Source organism: Quercus robur, chromosome 5, assembly GCF_932294415.1.
Source record: "Quercus robur chromosome 5, dhQueRobu3.1, whole genome shotgun sequence".
Lineage (NCBI taxonomy): Eukaryota > Viridiplantae > Streptophyta > Magnoliopsida > Fagales > Fagaceae > Quercus > Quercus robur.
Window position 1 is genome coordinate 48619295 of NC_065538.1, and position 20175 is coordinate 48639469.

The window sequence follows — 20175 nt, forward strand, 5'->3', positions numbered from 1 at the left end:
CAATAATTTTCAGCCTTACAGCTACCCCCAAAAATTTCAGGAATGTGCTAATGGAACAAGTATCAAGAAGATTAGCAATTTGACCTACACGTGGAAGGTTTAGATGAAAGAGGGGGAGGGAATATAAAAGAGAAGAACCCCATTACAGAGGGATCATGAGAAAAACTAGAGAAAAATTACTGTATACTCAAGAACTATAATTTTTGTATAAGTTTAAGAGAAATATATAAGAACAAACCTTCTTTGAACTTGACCAAGGAGAATTTTTCTTGTTCAAAACTGTTTGTTTTATTCTTCCCAGTAATAACTAACCTATTGTGATAACTATCCGCCTAACTCAATGAAAGTTCAGTTTCAAGCCCACTTTCTAACAAATTCATTGTGTTGGGCTCTTTGGGCCATTGACCATCCATTTGGGCTTTGGGAGAAAATCATGTTCTTACAAATACCATTTGCAAAGTCCACTTATTCTCAAAGTTAATATCAAGTCACATAATTTTTTATTTTTTGTATTTGGTGCATTTATTCTTTTTTTGATCCCAAGCCCAAAAGTTTGTTTGTTTTTTTTTTATAAACAAGCGCAATTTTAATACAAAAGTTTCAATTTCCTAAAAAAAATCGAAAAATTAAAAGTATTAATTTTTTAAAACACCAAGAATGCTGATTGAGAAGCCACCTATTCTCAAAGTTTAATATCAAGCCACATAAATTTTTTTGGTGCATCTATTATTTTTTTGAACCCAAGCTCAAAAGTAAGTATAAAAATAAAAATTTTAAAAAAAAATTGGCACAATGCTAGTACAAAAGTTTCAATATCTAAAAAGAAAAAAAATTAAATAGTATTAATCTTTTTATATGGGAAAGACTCACGATTGTGAAGTTTTTTTTTTAATGAAAGTTATCAAGTTTTTTTTAATCCTAAAATATAGCCACTTAGTACACATCCATAACAAAAGTATGAAATATCTAAAATACAAAAAAATATATATATATATTATTATTATTATTATTATTGAATATCGTACTTAATAATGAAGTAGCGACAGTGCAATACCAACGTTGCCTCCTATATAATGTTTGCTAGCTGTTTTTCTTATTTTTAATCCTTACTCTTTTTCTCTTTATTTTTTTTTTTTTTTTGTCTCTCTTTTTTTAGGGTCACATATCAGCAATTTTGTTGAATTACATATTGGGCATATTAGATGAGTTCAGATGAGAGACTTTACAAAAATATTGTATGATTCAAGGCTCATATAAAGTGGTTGTCATCTATCAAGTGGTTATTTAAGACCTTTTTCTGTATTAAAAAAAATTTATCCTACCTATATCTATATTTATCAATTTGTGTAATTCTACATTGGATTCAATTTATCGTTTTTTGTAATACTAATGTACGTATCATCATTAATTGAAACTTCTCAGTTTAACTTTATTTTTCACAATCACATGTCTTCCATATGAAATTAATTATCCCTAACAATTGTTGTGCCTTTCACTGCAAACCTCTTTTCAGTTTTTACAAGAAATATTTTTAAAATTAAAAGATACTATTGCTCATGTGCAAGCTTTTCCCATAAAAAAATTAAAACTATTTATTTTTTTATTTTGCTTTTTAGGCATTTGAAACTTTTGTTATGGATGTGTATTTAATGGCTACATTTTAGGTCTAAGTGGCTACCTTTTAGGATTGAAAATAACTTGATAAATCTCTATAAAAAAAAAATTAATTTACAATCACGAACCTTTCCCATACTTTCTCTTGGTAGGAATTTGAAGCTTTTGTTATGCTTGTATACTAAGTTAGGACTAAAAAAGCTTGACAATGTGAGAGGCTTTCCCAAAAATAATAATAATAATAATAATATTTTTTATAGATATTTCATACTTTTGTTATGGATGTGTAATAAGTGGCTACATTTTAGGATTAAAAAAAAAACCTTGATAACTCTTGTTAAAAAAAAAATCACAATCATGAGCCTTTCCCATATAAAAAGATTAATACTGTGTGGGGATTTTCCCACACAAGCTGTTTGTCCTCTTTGGGGAGCCAAGCCCGCAAGGTTTTGTTATCTGCCCTGAGTGTGGTCTTTGGGATTTTCACCTCAGGCACTTTGGCTGATATTGGCTTGACATCCTAGTCCTACATCGGTTGGAGATGCGCCCCACTCATGGCTTATAAGCCCTTGGAGCAACCATGAGTGTACCACTACTACACATGTGTAGTAGTGGTAGAGGCGTGCCCCTGGAGGGTAACAAAGTCGTGCGGGTATCATGTGGTGCGAACATAGCAAAGCTAATCCCACCCTTGCCCCAAAGCGGACAATACTCTTTATGGGGCACATCCCCTCAAAAGCGCCTTTTTGTGTGGGGATTTTCCTACACAAGCTGTTTGTCCGCTTTGGGGAGCCAAGCCCGCACAGTTTTGTTCTCGGCCCCGAATGTGGTCTTTGGGATTTTCACCTCAGACACTTTGGCTAATATTGGCTTGACACCCTAGTCCCACATCGGTTGGAGATGCGCCCCGCTCATGCTTTATATGCCCTTGGAGCTTGCATGAGTGTACCACTACTCCGCACACTCGGGGCCGAGAACAAAACCGTGCGGGCTTGGCTCCCCAAAGCGGACAAACAGCTTGTGCGGGAAAATCCCCACACAAATACTATTTAATTTTTTTTCTTTTTAGATATTTGAAACTTTTGTACTAGAATTGTGCCAGTTTTTATTTTTTTAACCTACTTTTGGGCTTGGGTTCAAAAAAATAAAAGATGCACCAAAAAAAGTTTATGTGGCTTGATATTAAATTTTGAGAATAGGTGGCCTTCTCAATTAGCATTCTTGGTGTTTTAAAAAATTAATACTTTTAATTTGTTGGTTTTGTTTTTTTAGGCAATTGAAATTTTTTGTATAGAATTGCACCGATTTATAAAAATAAAATAAAATAAAAACTTCTAGGTCTATGATCAAAAAAAAAAAAAAATAGATGACCCAAAATACAAAAAATAAAAATTATGTGACTTGATATTAACTTTGAGAATAAGTAGACTTTTTAAACGGTATTTATTGTGTTTAAAAAAGTTTAATACAATTATAAAAATAACTTCACAACTCCCATTACAAATGAAAAAAAAAAAAAAAATCATAACATGAGAGCCTCTCCTATAAAAAAAATTAATACTATTTAATAGTTAGGGGTAGGAAATTTCAACCAATTGAGTTATAAGTAATAATTTGCATCAATTATAGTTTGGAATTACTACATTTTCCAATTACAAAATAGAAAACTAGGGGTGTGATTTTATGAAAAATTATTTCACCCAAAAAGGCATAATGCTCATCACAACCCTAGATTTCTTTTTGTGATTAAAAAAATTGTAGTAATCTCAAATTATAATTGATTCAAATTATTAACATTTACCAAAAAAATAGAAAAACCTCTAAATATGTGTGTGAGCGCGTGCTCAAAAACTAGTCAATGTTTAACTGTTTTATTGATCTAAGAAACATCACAATTTCTTTGTTACTTATCAAGTTGTCCTAATTTTATTAAATAATTTTCTGAAAGGTATTCAAAAGTTCTATCCTTTACTAATGGCAAGTGTTTTGGGGATTTCTCATCCCTCTTTCTTATTTTGTTTTTCTTTTGATAATAGATATTGCATTGAAATATAATTACATAATTTAGACATGAAGCTAATCTGTGTTACATTTTTTTTTTTTATATAGGTATCATAGATGCTTTTGTGTGTTTAAAAGAAGCAACAACATGAAAGAAAATTTTACCTGGTAATCCTAATGTGTAGTGTAGATGAAATAGTCCTATAGATACAGAATTCGGGCTTGAACTTTATCAACTTTCTTTTCAAGAATGATGCACTCTCTTAATTAGCTTAGCAAATACTCACAATTTTTTTTTTTTTTGAATAACCGGTTTCTCTTGCTCCTTAATCTCATCTCACATTTGTTTTTTTTTTTTTTTTTTTTTTTTTCCCTCAAATATATTTGTTTTGAATTTGGAAAAAAAAAAAAAAAAAAAAAAAAAAAAAAAAAAAAACCCTACTAAAAAGTATAGATAAAACTTGAGGATAACATGCTAAAAATAATCTCTAAATCCCATGTAAAACACAGCCTATAAAATAGGACAACGGTCACGTTGGTTTTAAATCTGAACTTCTTCTATTTATTTCTTTCTCAATTCCTCTTAGTTCTATATTCTTTTTCTCTACACCATCATCATCATTTTTTCTAAATTCAAAATCCAAAAAAGAAAAAACCTTTACTTACAAAAACAAAAGTGCAATTCTAATTGTTCCGGTTCAACAGGTATGTTAATATGCATTGCTTTTTTCTATTTTGTTTTTATAAAGAAATCAACGGCCTTCTAATTATTTGGAATCTAGGTCTTCTTCATTTTCTTATTTTCTTATGATCATTTTCTTTAAAAAATTTACTATGCATTTGTGGGTTAAAGCTTACGACTCACTACTTTTCTTTCCTTTGATTACAATATTACAGTGATTTTCTTTTATTACAATATTATAGTAGAACGCTGTGCAGGCGCCTTTTTTTTCTTAGCTTCCAGGCCCAAGGATCCTAGGCCAAATACTTGTGGTTTGGTGGACTAGGCTTGGTTCACCGCAGCTAATAGGCTGTTTACAAACCAAGTGGTGCACAAGGCAAGGATCCTACAACACATATACACTAGCAAGCAAGAATATATATATATATATATATGTGTGTGTGTGTGTGTGTGTGTGTGTGTTGAACAGCAATGATAACAGCAAAAGGAAAACGATGTAACAAGGAAAGAAGAAATACACAATGACTGTTAGGGATCCTCAAGTCAATATGAAATATTTAATTATTTTCTTAATTATGGATTACAATGTGCTCACTAAGACATGTTACAAGGTCCAAATAAGTTCAAAAATCACAGACTTGGATGGCTATTCAAGCCTCCAAGACTTGCAAAGTTTGAATTTCTTTGAATCCGAGTATGTTCTATAGTGGCTGTACTGGGATACCGGGGAGTATTTCTCTCTTTTTACTACTTTCTCTAGATTTTGATAGAGTTTTCTCAATGATTCTGTTATGGTTCACTACCTGCTGACCTAACCCTTCAATGCTGGCTGTCTTCCCCTTTTATAGTGTCACGATAGGGTTCCGGGGTACCATCAATTTCTCTCTTTTGCTCCTTTAGGTACCAGAGCTCATGTTGTGTCAGTTACTCAGAGAACTGGCCCTTTCCTTATTCCTTATAATTTTCTCTTTTTGGTGCTATTTCCCTGAAAGTCCCTTACTGACTTTCCATTCCGAGGTGCCCATTAGGTAGCTGACCTTAGCCTTTTGGCTCCTTTCCTTTTCAACTTTTGGCTTCTTTCCTTTTCAGCTTTTGGCTGTCCCTTTTTCTTGTCATTTTTCCCAAATGGTCGGAATCCTTTCCTGCTGGGCTGAAGGTTTTTTCAACCACTTCCCCTTATAGTTCTTCATTCTGCGTTCCCTGAAGTACCACCCCCTTTGTTCACGAATGGTTACTTCAAGTCTTCTGACTCCTTATTGTATCACTGGGTGCTTGACAAGGACATGTCTGTCCTTCGTTCCTTGTGCCTTTTTGGTACTTCCTTTAAGCTGTCTACCTCAGCTGTGCTACGCGTCCCAAGGGTCCCGAGCCTTTGGCAGCTTCTGGGGATCCTGGCCCAGCTCTTTCTGCTGGACTCGCCTTGATCCCCTAATCTTGGTAGGCTAAAATTTTCCTTCCGTGGATTTTGGGCTTCAAATCTTTTGGGCTGACCATTCTTTTTTTCTTTGTGGTGATTTTATCCCTCTCATGATTACTTGTCATGGGGTTGGTCCATTGTATTATTTCTTTGGGCCTTGGTGTCATGATTTTTTTGCCCTCAACAAACGCAAACTGTGAAATTAGAACGCAAACTATGAAATTTGGGTAAGTATCAAATTGTGTAAAAAAACACAAATTATGCAATTTGGATAAATATCAAACTATGTTACTATACTATTAATCAATAAAACTATGAACGTATTAATTAATTATATTGCACTTAACTCTATTTCAAAGCATAAAATATATATGTAAAGGAGAGTGATTGACCATTATATACAACCATATTACTAATGTATTTGTAAATAAATTATAAAAAATTATAAAAAAAAAAAAAAAAAACCTCTGATTGGATCATTATAGGACATTGTAAGGACCTAAAAGTTTGTAGCCCAAGCTCACTTAGAGTATCGGGTTGTGCCTTTCAAACCTAGCCCAAATCAATAAAATTTGTAAGAGGAGGGAAAGAACAACAACAATGGGCTCTGCCCGAGGACAGCTATAAGGAAGAATCAAGTTTGTATTCAGAAGCAAATGAGTATCAGGCTCTACATAAGTGCTCTCGAGGAGATTGAATTTTTATAAAAAGTAGTACTATTCACTTTCTTCTCTCAATGTTCTTCCTTCTGTTTCTTTTCTCTTTTTTCCCATCCCCTTTCCAATGCTCTCTTCTTTCCTTATATACCTCTACCTCCATCACAACTTCACCATTCATTTCTACTTAACCTCCCTCATTTTTTGACACTTGTTACCTTTCACATCTGAAGAAGATGGTGGAAGGAATCTGCTTAACTGTGGCTTACACTGTTTAGGTCATTTTTCATCAATGCGGCTGATAAAGCTGTTGTCTACCATTTAATGCAGATGCAACAGGCTACACCAGGCCAAAAGCTTCCTTACTGCCCACTGACTTCCACTCTCTTCAGATCCTAGCTCGCACTTAGAATACCATAGAGTACCATGATTCATTTCTTCTCCTCCTCGGGCAGCTTCCTCCCTTGGGCCCGTGGCTTGTAGCATTTCCATGTCAATGCTACAACCTTTCGACTTCATCCTCGATCTTCGGGCCAATGCTGTGACCTTCCAACTTCATCCTCGGTCCTCGAGCACCCACAGACATTATTGACTTTGTCACATGTATACTCTTAACCTAATAACTTTTTTTATTATTAGTGATAATTGTTCCATTTTTCTCAATCTCATCTCTTCCATATGAAATTATCCCTAACAATTGTTGTGCTTTTTTACTACAAGTTCTTTTCTTTTTTTCCAAGAAAATACATTTTTTTTAAAATTAAATGATATTATTGGTGATTAATAATACCTGCTAATGTTAACAACATTTCTTATAATTTTTTCTTTTAAGGATTAAATGTAACTTCATAACTCCCGTTTAAAACAAAAAATCAAAACAACTTGAGAGTTGAGATGGTGAGAACCTTTCCTATTTAATTTATTTATTTTGGTTTTTAGGTATTTGAATTTTTTTGTTATGGGTGTGTACTTAGTGGCTACATTATAGGACTAAGTGGCTATCTTTTAGGATTAAAAAATAAAAAATAAAAAATAAAAAAAAACTTGATAACTCTTGTTCAAAAACAAAATAATTTGAGAGATTTTCCTATTTAATTTTTTTTTTTTGGTTTTTTAGGCATTGAAATTTTTGTTATAGATGTGTACTTAATTAGTGACTACATTATTGGACTTATCACACCCCTAGGTTTTTTATGTGATTGGAAAATATAGTAATCTCATATTATAATGAATCAAAACTATTAATATTTAAAAAAAAAAAAAAAAAAAAAAAAAAAAAAAAAAAGAAGAGCCTCTGAGAAGCGCATGAGAATTTCGGAATACTAGTCTCTAAGCACGCACTCACGCGTATGCTTAAAGGCTCTTTTATTTTTTTCGATAAAAGTTAATAATTTACATCAATTATAATATGAGATTATTACATTTTTCAATCACAAAAAATACCTAAAGATGAGATGAGTGTTTTCTGTCTCTTGTCTTTTATCTTATAAGAAAGGGAAACAAAATAAGATGAATGGTAGAAATTGAAATTTTTGTAATTTCTACTACATACAGGGAGTGGGAGATAGGGGCAGATGTAGTCAAGTGGATCAAGGCAGTGGATTGTGAATCCACCATGCGCGGGTTTAATTCCCATCATTTGCCCATAAAAATAAATAACATAACTCCTCTTTTTTATGCTTTTGTGGGAGAAATAATTTTTTCATCATAATCCTAGGTATTTTTGTGATTGAAAAATGGACAAAATTTAGCTACAAAATTGGTTATAGCCTAAGGCTACAACCTTACTCAATAAAATAAATATTACTACATATTTTGAAAATCTAACCATCATTCGTCATACAACTATTTAATTTTGTGTTAATCGGATATTATTTACTCTATGATCTATAAACTTATATTTAATGCATAATTTTAAACTACAAAAACTTACAATTTAAATAATTTATAGATAACATAGCTTTTAATTTTTAATTTTCTAGAAATTTTGTAATTATGGAAAATATAAAAATAAAATGTAATTCAGTGATGAATTTGTTAAATTCACCTCTAATAAAAAGACATTAAAAAAGATTATAATTTTAGGCTACAATTAATTTTGTACCTAAACTTTGTTTTTGAAAAATATAATAACCCCAAATTATAATAAAAGTAAATTATTAACTTTTATTAAAAAAAAAAAAAAAAAAAGTAGGAAAGTCTCGAAGCACAGACGCTTTATGCATGCACTAAGGCTAGTTTTATTTTAAAAAACAATAACCATAAAAGTAAACTTTAATTAATTATAGTGATCCATCCCAAAAAATAAAAGTAAACATAAATGAGGTGCACACAAGATAACGATGAGCCAAGAATTTAGCCTGCCGTATAACGACGACATCACGACTACAGTAGCAGCCACACATACTTTGCGTTTGCGAGACCATCAAAGGCATGAAATCCCCTTTTTTGTTATGAAAAGTCATTGGACACCGTATTGTTAGTAAATTACCAAAACACCTCGTCCTTCATTACCCAACAACAAAAACCCATTGGTTGGTGACCCACGGATACAATAGACTTTTAACTTTCAATAGTTTTTGCTTACATAAAGTTCTTTATTCATTCTAACATCACTCCCATTAATATTTTTATAATAGAAAATGTATCATGTTTTAATTAATTAAGTTTAAATTCATAAACATACCATGTATGGTTGTGTAAAATGATAGAATTATTACAATAATTGTATAAATTTATATTAATACTATTCATTTTATATTTAGTTTTGTAATTATTTCTTTACATATCTCTTAAGATAAAGAAAGAGAATAAATAAATAAAAATTTGCAGCAGTCAATATGAATGTTCTAAAGTACTATAACATGACAAAGAATCTCCTTTTTTCTTTTTTCTTTTTTTTAATCAAAGAGTTAATTACGTGTCTCATAATATCATTCTGAGTGTATTATTTTGAATAAGCCACATTTCTGTTTGTATGTGTGATTTGAAGTAAACGGGGTTGGAGAAGAAATTTCCTGGAAAAACATTTTCCTTTTTTTGTCTCCTAGTTCTCAATCATAGATTTTGCTCTTTTGCCATCCACATCTTAAAAAACATGGACAAATTTGTCTGCCGAACTCTGAGCCCACCCATAGCCTTAGGCCATATCGTGAACGCAAATAGGGTCCAAGTCCAAATCTTACCCTACCTTTACCTTACCTTTTGCCCAACAAAAAAAATTACACCTCATCATCTCTCATTGCCCATCCGTGCAAAACGCAAATAAATGGATTATAGGAATTATGATTCCCCGCACGAGCACGGCTAGGAAATTGGATTCCCGTTTTTTCTTTTTCTTTTGGTGTTTTTCCCGTTGAGCCTTCTATATATAGCAAGTGTATTTACACTAGCAAAATGGCTTCGGCGCCTCTGATTCACGCGCGCTGTGCTTATTCTCCAAGATTTGGTAGTTGTAACCGCAGTAACTACTGTACCCCATCCTCAACGACCTCTTCTTCCTCGTCCTATTCCTCCTCATCTTCCTCTTCTTCTTCTTCTTCTTCTTCTTCTTCTTCGTCTTCGTCCTTCAATCATGGCCATGGATTGAGCTTCTCTTCTGGTAACTACCTTTTCTTTTTCATTCATTCGTTTCTTTGTTTCTATTTCGTATTTCTGCAAGTGGGTTTTTGAATTTTGTTCCTATTTTGTACGTATTTGAATTTTTATAATATGAATGGCATGTCTTCAATTTGTTTGTAATTAAAGTGTTTTGAAAATTTAATTTTCTTAAGTTAATTAATCTGGCAACATATGAACTTTCATATTCCAGATTCAAAAACATTAGCTTATAGCTGACAAGTACTATGTTTTTCTTTTATAAGTGAGTACTATGTTATTTTTGGACCCTATTGCCATAAACAATCACTAATTTTAATTTAGTATCACCAACGAATGAAAAACATAGACAACAGAGGCGAAGAAAGAGTACTACATATATAGTGTATCTAAATTGTCCTTGGTTTGGCAGCTTGCTTTGGTCAAACATTAATAACTAGGAGCAAAAATATATATTAAATAATGTAATATCTTATGTTGATGGTTAAGATTAGGTAGTTATGGTACATAACAAAAAAAAAGAAGTGTGTACCATAGAATTCTCAAAATTTGTGTCAATGCTATAGAATTATAATGAGTATAATTTGGTGCCGAGAGAAGAATCTGATCAACATTTTGGCATTTATTCCTTCTGTAAATGTAATGGATGCTTTTTTCAATCTTGATTATTAATACCAAGTCAACTCTTGTATTTGTTATATCATCATACCTTGAGTGATTGTGCTCAGATTTTCATTTTGGTTGAGGATGCTAGATAAACTCGTGCAGGCACAAGTAATAGTTGGAGACATCAAGGCCTTAAAGCTCAAGCTATGGGTACCACCACCCAGCGGGGAAATGTTGCATCAACCAAGCACATTGTGAATGGGAAAAATGAACCCGATCATCTTCTTGTCCTAGTTCATGGCATCATGGCTAGGTATATGTTGGACAAAGACTATGCTCAAAATAGCACACACCTAGGGTAGAGATTGAGGAAGTGAGAGATAAATGGATAACATGCACTATTTTGTATGTGGTATGGTTGTTGTTCAGTTGAAGAAAGAGGTCCATATTTTTAAACTTCATTCTAAATTATGCACACTAGCATGCATTAAAATTTTCCTCCTCTAAATTTCCTTCATCATATTCCTTATTTTATTTTTATTTTTTTTTGGTTGATTTTCTCACTGCTAGTTTGATATTTTAGTTTCTATAAGTTCAAGAATCTGAATCCCTTTTCCTCCATTAACTACTTTGCTGTGATTTATACTTGCAATGTTTATAGTATGCATAGGAAGCCCCCAAAAATAATTTTAAAGGAATGAATTGAATGTTGCATCAATGATTCCCATTAGCAAAGTCATACAAGCAGAAAAAAAGAAAGAAGGGGGGATGGGGTGGATTTTTTACAAAGTGGGTCTATTTAAGTGTTTGCCTGAGTAGCACGCTTTTGACTCAATGCTTGTGTCTGATTCATTGCTTAGATAAAGTATGATCGTAGGACTAGTGGCATAGGTCAGATTTCATTATAATTCTTTTAGATGCCTTTCCTACTTTGGAAGCCTCTGTACTTGCTGGTGCTCCAATTACTTTTGCTGGCTTAATCCATTCTCATCTAAAAAAGTATTATTGCTATTAATCTTGTTACATGTGTTCTGCCTCATTAAACTTAAGAATATGCATATTTTGATCTGTTGATACATTGTTAGTCCAGTTAGGTAGAATTTGGTAGCTTGATTAGATGTTAATTGGAAGCAATTTCAATGAAAGATGTAAATTTTATTTGTAAGAAGTAAAAAGGTCCTTTGAAAGTGGATGGTGAGTTTCTGTACAACTTGATACAAGTTTCAAAATTTCCATATTTTTTCTTCTCTTGTGCACTGTTGGATGTTCTTATAAGCTATTGCTTCTTTGATTTTCTTACATAAACTATTTCTATTAAGAAATGATTCTCACACTTAGCTGATAGATCAAATGAGTATCAGGGTAGGGTCTTTCATAGTTATGTTTCCTACCAATTACTTCACAGTTATGTTTCTTTTGGGCTTTTATCTCTAAAGTGTATCAAGTTGACTGATTTTCTGAGTAGTGCAGCCCAAGTGACTGGTTATATGTAGAAGCAGAGTTAAAGAAGCGTCTTGGAAGAAACTTCTTAATTTATGGTATGTTCACTCAATCTCTCTTTCCTGTTTTTAATGTAACTCAACTCAATTCATAAATCCGTTTTTTGGGAGAGCTTCTTTTCATTAATTGAATTGAGTCGAACTAAAAGGTTCAACCATTATATGACATGTGATATATATAACCTAAATTCAGAACAATTGAGCAAAGCTTGGACTATCTTCAGTATGTGATAAGATAGGGGCAACTGACTTAGAGAAGTTGGATGCCATAAAAGAAGAATGATAATCACACCACTCAAAGGAAGTAATTGTATTTTTAGGGTGTTAATAGGAACAAATGACTGGAAAGAACCAGGTCAGAGTTGGTCTTGGTTTGAAAATTTTCATATGCTTAAACTTTGTTCTTCATGAACAATGGCGCAAACGTGTTTGCATTGTGACATGAAAACTCTCACTAAGATGTTAGGACTTCTACATAAGATTTTCCCTTCAAAAGCCTAGTGTTAGCTTTGTTTTTAATGTGTGCAGCGAGTTCATCTAACACCTTTACCAAAACCTTTTCTGGGATTGATGGAGCTGGAAAGCGATTAGCAGATGAAGTGAGCCTTCAAATCTTTGCAAAAACTTCTTTAAAAATTCTAGATCCATTTGTGTTTAATATAGGCTATGGCTTTGTTTGGAAATGACTTAATTTAGTTGTTATAAATAGGTTATGCAAGTTGTGCAAAAGACAGAGAGCCTGAAAAGGATCTCATTTTTGGCCCATTCTCTTGGTGGTTTGTTTGCAAGATATGCTATTTCTGTTCTTTATACACCACATGGCTCAAGTAGTGGCAAACCTGATGATCCCAGCAGTTCTAATGTGGAAATTTCACAAGCAGAATGCTCTTCAAGACGAGGTATGATTGCTGGATTGGAGCCAATCAATTTTATTACCTTGGCAACTCCACATCTTGGGGTGAGAGGAAGAAAGCAGGTTTGTCTTTGAGAGTATAGCTTATTGCGTTTATTTTATCACAGTTATCATAATCACCCTCTATTGATGCCAATCTGAGCTTTTCTATTCCACCTTCTGTTTTTCATGTTATGTTCAAATTTTACATTATTCTTACATGTATATGCTCATTTTATTGCACTACTGGGTTTTGTGTGTAAGTGTGTTAATGGAGAAGAAAAAGTTAAGTTTCATTTCTGTTAGCTGAATTGTTAAAATTTTAGTAATTTTTTAAAATTATATCTCAGTTGTCTGGTTAATACTAGAAAAGTATAGGAGTATAAACTTGTAGAAGGATAAAAATGTGTCAATTATAGAAGCTTAATATTTTGTTCCCTGACATTCAAGAGTTCCATAAAGTCAAAATGCTTGAGTTTTTTATATGCTTGTTTGCTTGACCCCTTTTTTTTCATTATTAATTTTAATCCCAATATAGTATCTTTTTTTGAGGACTAGGTGAGTTCCACACGCACTCCAGGTCTTGAATTCATGACCTTATGGTCCACTCCTTTCTCATGGGGGAAGGAGTTTTCATTTGAGTTATGACTTATTGGCAAATGGTATGATCAATAACACTTATAATGGTCCTAAAAAAAATAACACTTATAATGCTGTTAGTTTAAAGCTAAAATTGAAATACACACACATGCACACACACATATATATATATAATAAAATTCATAAGTCTATTGATAAGAATGAGGAAACATATCATTATGATGAGGTAACATAATGTGAGTTTAATATCAAAATGTTAATGATAATAATAATTTTAAACTGTTAAAGAAATCATATATTACTAATAAAGACTCCCTTTGGACCGGTAGTCTACTAGATTCATTAGCAAGAAACCAAAAAGTTAGAAATGGCAGTTCTTTCTTTTTAAAATTTAAGTGCTTAATGGTCCTATGAGATCCTGTTATCCCTTATGTTGATGATTCTAGAATTTCATAGAAACAACAAATTAATTACTAAAGAGTTAATGATTGCTAGTACTAGTATCGGGACTTGTGTCTCCTGAAACCACACAATTCATTTCCCTTTCTTGTTTTGTTTTTTTAAGTATTCTTTTTCTGTTCTTCTTCAGCTCCCATTCCTCTTTGGGCTTCCAATATTAGAGAAACTGGCTCTACCACTAGCTCCTATAATTGTTGGCCAAACCGGTAGTCAGCTGTTCCTCACTGATGGTAAACCCGAGAAACCACCTCTTCTATTAAGAATGGCCTCTGATTGTGAAGATGGAAAATTTATGTAAGTTGTAAAAGGAATTTATAGATGCTAAAGATATTTACTTCTCTTCCAGTAATCTAATGGTTCTAATCTGTTTCGATTTACAGATCAGCCCTTGGCACTTTTAGGTGTCGCATCCTATATGCTAATGTATCTTATGATCGTATCCCACTGCATTATTATTCCTTTCTTAGCTAAATGAGCAGGCTGTGTAAACTTTCTTCTTATTTCTTCTATCATCATTATATCAATATCTTTAACATCACATAGATATGGTTGGTTGGCGCACATCTTCTATAAGGAGGGAGTCAGAACTTTCTAAGGTGAGTTTGTAATTTTTCTTCTTGAACTACATCATTCAAGACTGAGAATTCTATTAAGGACTGAGATAGAGAAATTAAAATGCGTATGAACAATTGCTACTATAATTAATGGAGTTGATGTCCTGATGGTAAGAAGTAGAATGCAAATTTATAGAGACTGTATCATATTGGAAACTTCACTTTAGCAACCCATTCAAGCAATTTTTGTTGTAGCAGCGTTACAGTAGCAATTTCCTGATTTTGAAATATATAAGCTAGTTTGAACTACATTAATGGAGTTTGCAAAACTTGGCTCGGCTTAAGAAATGCAGCTTGTAATCGATTGAACCAAATCCATCTGTTAGACATACAGAACAAAAATATGTCTCAGGCAACAGTGGCAAAGCACTTGTCCATAGGCAAACAATTCATTGTTCTTTGGAATCTTGTTTGATTGTTGTGAGGTGCATTTTGAGATTTGTGGTGCAAATATATGCAAAGATCTTTCTTTTTTTTGATAAAAAAATAGCATCTTTTCCGGATGCTAATATTCTTTTGATCTTTTTATAGAGCTAATAATATCATATCAATTTTTTTCTTGCTAATATGGTAAGGTTTTATACTATTTAAGCCCTTTATAGTTTAGATTTTATAGTATTTGTTGGTAACAAGCAACTTAAAAATGTTAATTGCAAGAATGTTCTCAAGCTAATTTCTGAATTATTTGAGGATGGAAATTGTTGAAATATAAACTTTAAGTCGAGAGTCTGCCCTTACATTCATGCATCATCCTGATGTTCTACTTAATTAGAATCCCCCTCGAAGATCTTTGGATGGTTACAAGCATGTTGTAGATGTTGAGTATTGTCCCGCAGTTCCCTCCGATGGCCCCCAATTTCCTCCAGAAGCAGCCAAAGCAAAGGAAGCAGCACAAAACGCACCCAGCATGCAAAACACAGTCGATTATCATGAAATTGTGGAAGGTAACATCAATTGGGCATAGAAACTGATAATGTGACAATTATTTAAAGAGATTCTTACTGTGTTACATGACAATGAATAATGATAGTTTTAGTTTGTTAAACAGAGGAAATGATACGCGGATTACAGCAATTAGGATGGAAAAAGGTCGATGTCAGCTTTCATTCTGCATTCTGGCCCTTCTTCGCCCATAACAACATTCATGTACTGACTCCACCCCACCCAACTTTTTCATTTGGCAATGATTGCTCCTCGGTTTTTAGTTTTTTTATCTGATAGTTGCCCTGGATTTAGGTGAAAAATGAGTGGCTACACAATGCTGGTGCTGGAGTGGTTGCTCATGTTGCAGACAGCCTAAAACAACAAGAATCTTCCTCAGTCATTGCAGCCAGCCTGTAGCAATTAAAGTATATATAGGAATATAAGTGCATCATAACCCCTCCCCCTTCTCTCTCTCTCTCTCTCTCTCTCTCTCACAATTGCATTATAGTTGATACTTGTGGAACAGTCACATGATTCAAGCAATAGTACTTCCATTGGTCATTGATACATGTTTCTCAGAGTGAAACCACATTGGTTCCTCGCATATATTTCAAACTAGTTTCTTGCATACATGAAATGGGGTGCGCAAGCACACTGTTGCTGACTTGCCAAAGCACTTAACAAAGAAAACAACTTAATGACAGAAGCGTAATCAAGAGAGTCATGGGAGTAAAATTTTACAGGTTTCCAAGCTTTTTTTTTTTTTTTTTTTTTTTAAATGTTTAGCCCTATTGCTGACTACATTGGTTTTGGGCAATTATGCGGGAATTTTTTTTTTTTTTGATCTTCCCCTAAGAGGGGTTTATTTAAAATAAAATAAAATAAAATATTTATGCAAATTCATTTAACTGAAATATCAGAAGGTCTGACTTTGGGAATTTGCTTTAATCATGATATCATATGAAGAAGCATGCGGCTTAAACTTTGCGCCACTCATCAGGAACCTTTTTAACTTTTTCTTACTTGTATTTCCTTTTGCTAAAGTCTCTTTACTATTTACGAATCAAAATATGGTTGAAAATGAGGCACGCCCTCAACCCTGCAAAAATTATCATTAGGCTTGAGGCCGGGTCAAGTCAGTTTGGGGCTCAAACTGAAACTCGACCCAACCACGTCAAGTGAGGAACATTAGGAATCACCATCAGTCGTGAACGGTCACAATCTTGATAGTTGGCTCTTTCATATGTGGCAGTCAGATTCCATCGAAGCCAAAAATGACGGATGACGAAGGGTGATGAAGCGTAGATCTATATAGCGAATTGAAGTATTTCAAGTTGAACGCAAGTTAAGCACGTCAACATAAGATTGACCCATTACACTAAATATTAACTTGAAAAAATTCATGTCATATTCATGGGACATGGCAAACATTGTCACCCTTAATATAGTTGATGTTGATTTATTAGGTTGAAATTGGGTTAATATCATGAATTATTTTGACACGTATTGTTTTTGTATATAATTAAAAATTTGATAATGTGATAAAATTTAATTCAATCATTTTATAATGGATAAATACGATTATAAGAACTTTGTGTGAAATTATCTCTAAAAACTCAGAGATCCCTAATTCCATTATTTGTATAACACTAATTGATTACTTATTATTTATGACCTATGTTATGAGAATGAAAAATTATGTTGGGGTACTTTAATTAAAAACAACAATATACGTAATTTATTTATTCCCCATTAATTATATAGCCAAATTTTAACCACAACATTTGTACTCGTTGATGTTTTTTTATTTGCAATTATAACCCTATTAAACTCAAATTTTACATCCATTATTTCTTATTTACTTAACCTATTTATTCATCTTGTAATTCACTTCACTAAGAGAATAAGTTAGGTCCAGAGCTGGCATAAAAGGTGAGATTCACAAGTTAGGTCCAGAGCTGGTATAAAAGACACCTTTTATGCCAGCAACGGACCTAACTTATTCTCATTCAGTAATCCATTAAATCCTCCTTTTCCACCTGCTAGATGGAGCGTACTTTTTTATATTAATTTTTTACTAATAGAACATACTATTAATGTAATCTCTATATTTAAAAAACAAAATAGAGTATATGATAGTTTTGGCCAAACCATTCATCTCCTCAATTTTTATATTTTACTATTAAATCCATGGTTTTTAAAAATTGGACCAAATCGGACTGGCCGGTCTGAACAGTTGAATTGGAAACTAGCCACAGTTTGGTCTAAAAAACCCCCCAAAAACTAGCCAAAATTGGTCAAAAACCAAATTAAACCGGAAACTAGAGGTAAATCTGATTTTGCCCCATGTCCGGTTTTTAAAACCATGATTAAATCAAGATAATAATATATATTTTTAATGTTTATAGGTAGTGTAGGGTCACGATTCAGGGCCCAGGCACAACAAGTATGGGGTTCTGGCCCCAGGAGCCCAAAACAATGAATTTATAGATAGTGGGTTACAGAACTAGGCCTAAACGAAGTGTACACTAGCTAAAATTGGGCCATGCAATAATCGAGAATAAGAAAACCCCCCTCTATGTCCGTTAGATGTTCAATCCGAGGAGATGTGGAGGACGTATATTGGTCCCTGCTCAAAGGCTATGGTTCTTACACTGTTTTTCTGTTCTAAGTTCCCTTGTTCTCCCTCCTCTTCTTTATGGAGACTCCCCTTTCTTATATAGCCCTTTTGAATTCATCATGACTCTACACTTGTTGATCATCTGGACCTTCACTTGAGTGTCTGTCCCATCGGACATCCCCCCTAACTTTCTATGAGTTGAGGTAGCCAAGGCAACACTGTTCACCAGTCTTCTCCACATTAATGGAGCCAGAAAAGTAGCTGTCATGCATTTAATGTGGCAGCTACTGCCTCATCCTTGGCATCCCATGCTTTCTTCCTTCTTACGGGCTTATGAGACTCATCCTTGTTACTAAGGCTCGTTGAGGTGGATCCTTCTAGCAGTCAGAGTGCACGTTTGAACCATATTTGGCACGTCCGATGAGACATTTCTCCTCGGACCGCCCTTTAAACATCTCCAGGCCCACAAGAATTAGGCCGGGAGCCCCTTTTGGCACCCACGTCTTCTCCTCGAACGTGGTCGAATTCTCCGTATGGGGCCCAACGCCCATTGTATGATCTTGGGCCTTTGCCCCTACAAGCAGCATTCAAGTGTATGTTTGATAACACATTATATCACCACAATTTTTTCAAAATAAAGTTTTTTAAAATTTCACTTTTTTTAGATACAATTATTCAAATCACCTATTTTTTAAAGACTTAGAATGCAAAAAGACCCTTTGGAGTTAGGTTAGTTGCAAAAACACCCCCTAGTATTTTGATTCTTCCTTATAGCTCCTTTAGATTTTTTTTATCCGCCAAATTAAACCCTACGACTAACTTCCATTAGCTTTTATGAATAGAAAAATCATGTGACAATTAAGTGATGCCTAGTAGCAAGAATTAGTTTGTGAATCTTTTTAATATGATCACATGATGGTTATGTGATTTTTTTTGTCCATAAAAGTTGATGAAAGTTAATTTTATAGTCAATTTGGTGAATATGAAAACCTCAAAGAATTATAACTTATAAAGAAGAATTAAAATTGTGGAGGGTATTTTTGTAAATGACCAGAACTTGGGGGTATTCGTGCATTTTGACCATTCATTTCAAATTCTATTTTTGGACAAAAAATGCTTTTTTCTTTAATAAATAGTAATACTTATTAGAACACACACGAGTTTGGTTAAAAAAATATTTTATAAACAGTTATACCTATTGCAACCTTGTTTAGTAAGAAACAGTTGACCACTTGAGCTTGGTTGACCTTGGTTATTATTATTATTATTATTATTATTATTTTAATCTTCTTTGTAGGCCAAAGTGTAAATTGTTTGGATAGAAAAGAGAAAACATAATTTTAGAAGACGAAAAAAAAAGTCATGATTTTAACAGCATTTTTTAAAAGCCATAAAACAGTAAAATAAAAAATTTAAGTATGTACCTTATTTAATAGATAGTTGAGATTGAGAGTTGAAAAAATGAACTTTCAATTTCAATTATTAAATTAAAGAAAATTAAAAATGTAGAAATCATACTCCTTTCGTCCCAAATTGTTTGGCTTGTATTCCATTTTGGGATGTCCCAAAATTATGTCCTATTTGAAAAGTCAAACACCATTAATTTATTAACATTCCCTTTATGCCCTTAATATATTTGTGGGAGCATTTTTTTTTAATTGAAAACCTAAATTTTGAAATCCACTATACATGCCATCTTTATTCAAATTATTAAAAAAAATGTTTTAAAATAATTTTTTGATAAATTTGTTTAAGGATAATTTAGGAACTTTTAACTTTTTTTTTAAGAGATAAGACTGTTAATAATGTTTCCCTAAATAACTGGGTTTTTCTAACTAGACCAAACAATTTGGAACGGAGAGAGTATAATCAATCAATCAATCAATATATATATATATATATATATAAAAAAGCATAGACCTCATGCGAGAGTGCGTGAAGTCTTACCAAGTGGAGCTCTAATTTTGTATCTAGCTTTTTTTTTTTACATTTTT

At 32.9% G+C, this 20175-nt stretch overlaps 1 protein-coding gene across 3 annotated transcripts; it reads left to right on the forward strand.

Moving 5' to 3' along the window:
* Positions 1-9506: 9506 nt before the first annotated feature.
* LOC126726184 (putative lipase YDL109C) lies at positions 9507-16130 on the forward strand. 3 transcript variants are annotated; one of them, XM_050431319.1, is made up of 11 exons: positions 9514-9971; positions 10736-10886; positions 12044-12111; positions 12601-12671; positions 12782-13048; positions 14154-14317; positions 14404-14459; positions 14567-14619; positions 15410-15581; positions 15686-15783; positions 15874-16130. In XM_050431319.1, exons 1-11 carry the CDS (start codon positions 9767-9769, stop codon positions 15976-15978), a joined length of 1410 nt encoding a protein of 469 aa, XP_050287276.1. In that variant the 5' UTR covers positions 9514-9766; the 3' UTR covers positions 15979-16130. The 3 variants fall into 3 exon arrangements, with proteins under 3 accessions (XP_050287277.1, XP_050287276.1, XP_050287278.1); XM_050431321.1 differs by having other exon boundaries at positions 9822-9971; positions 10722-10886; XM_050431320.1 differs by lacking the exon at positions 15874-16130 and having other exon boundaries at positions 9507-9971; positions 15674-15786.
* Positions 16131-20175: the final 4045 nt, after the last annotated feature.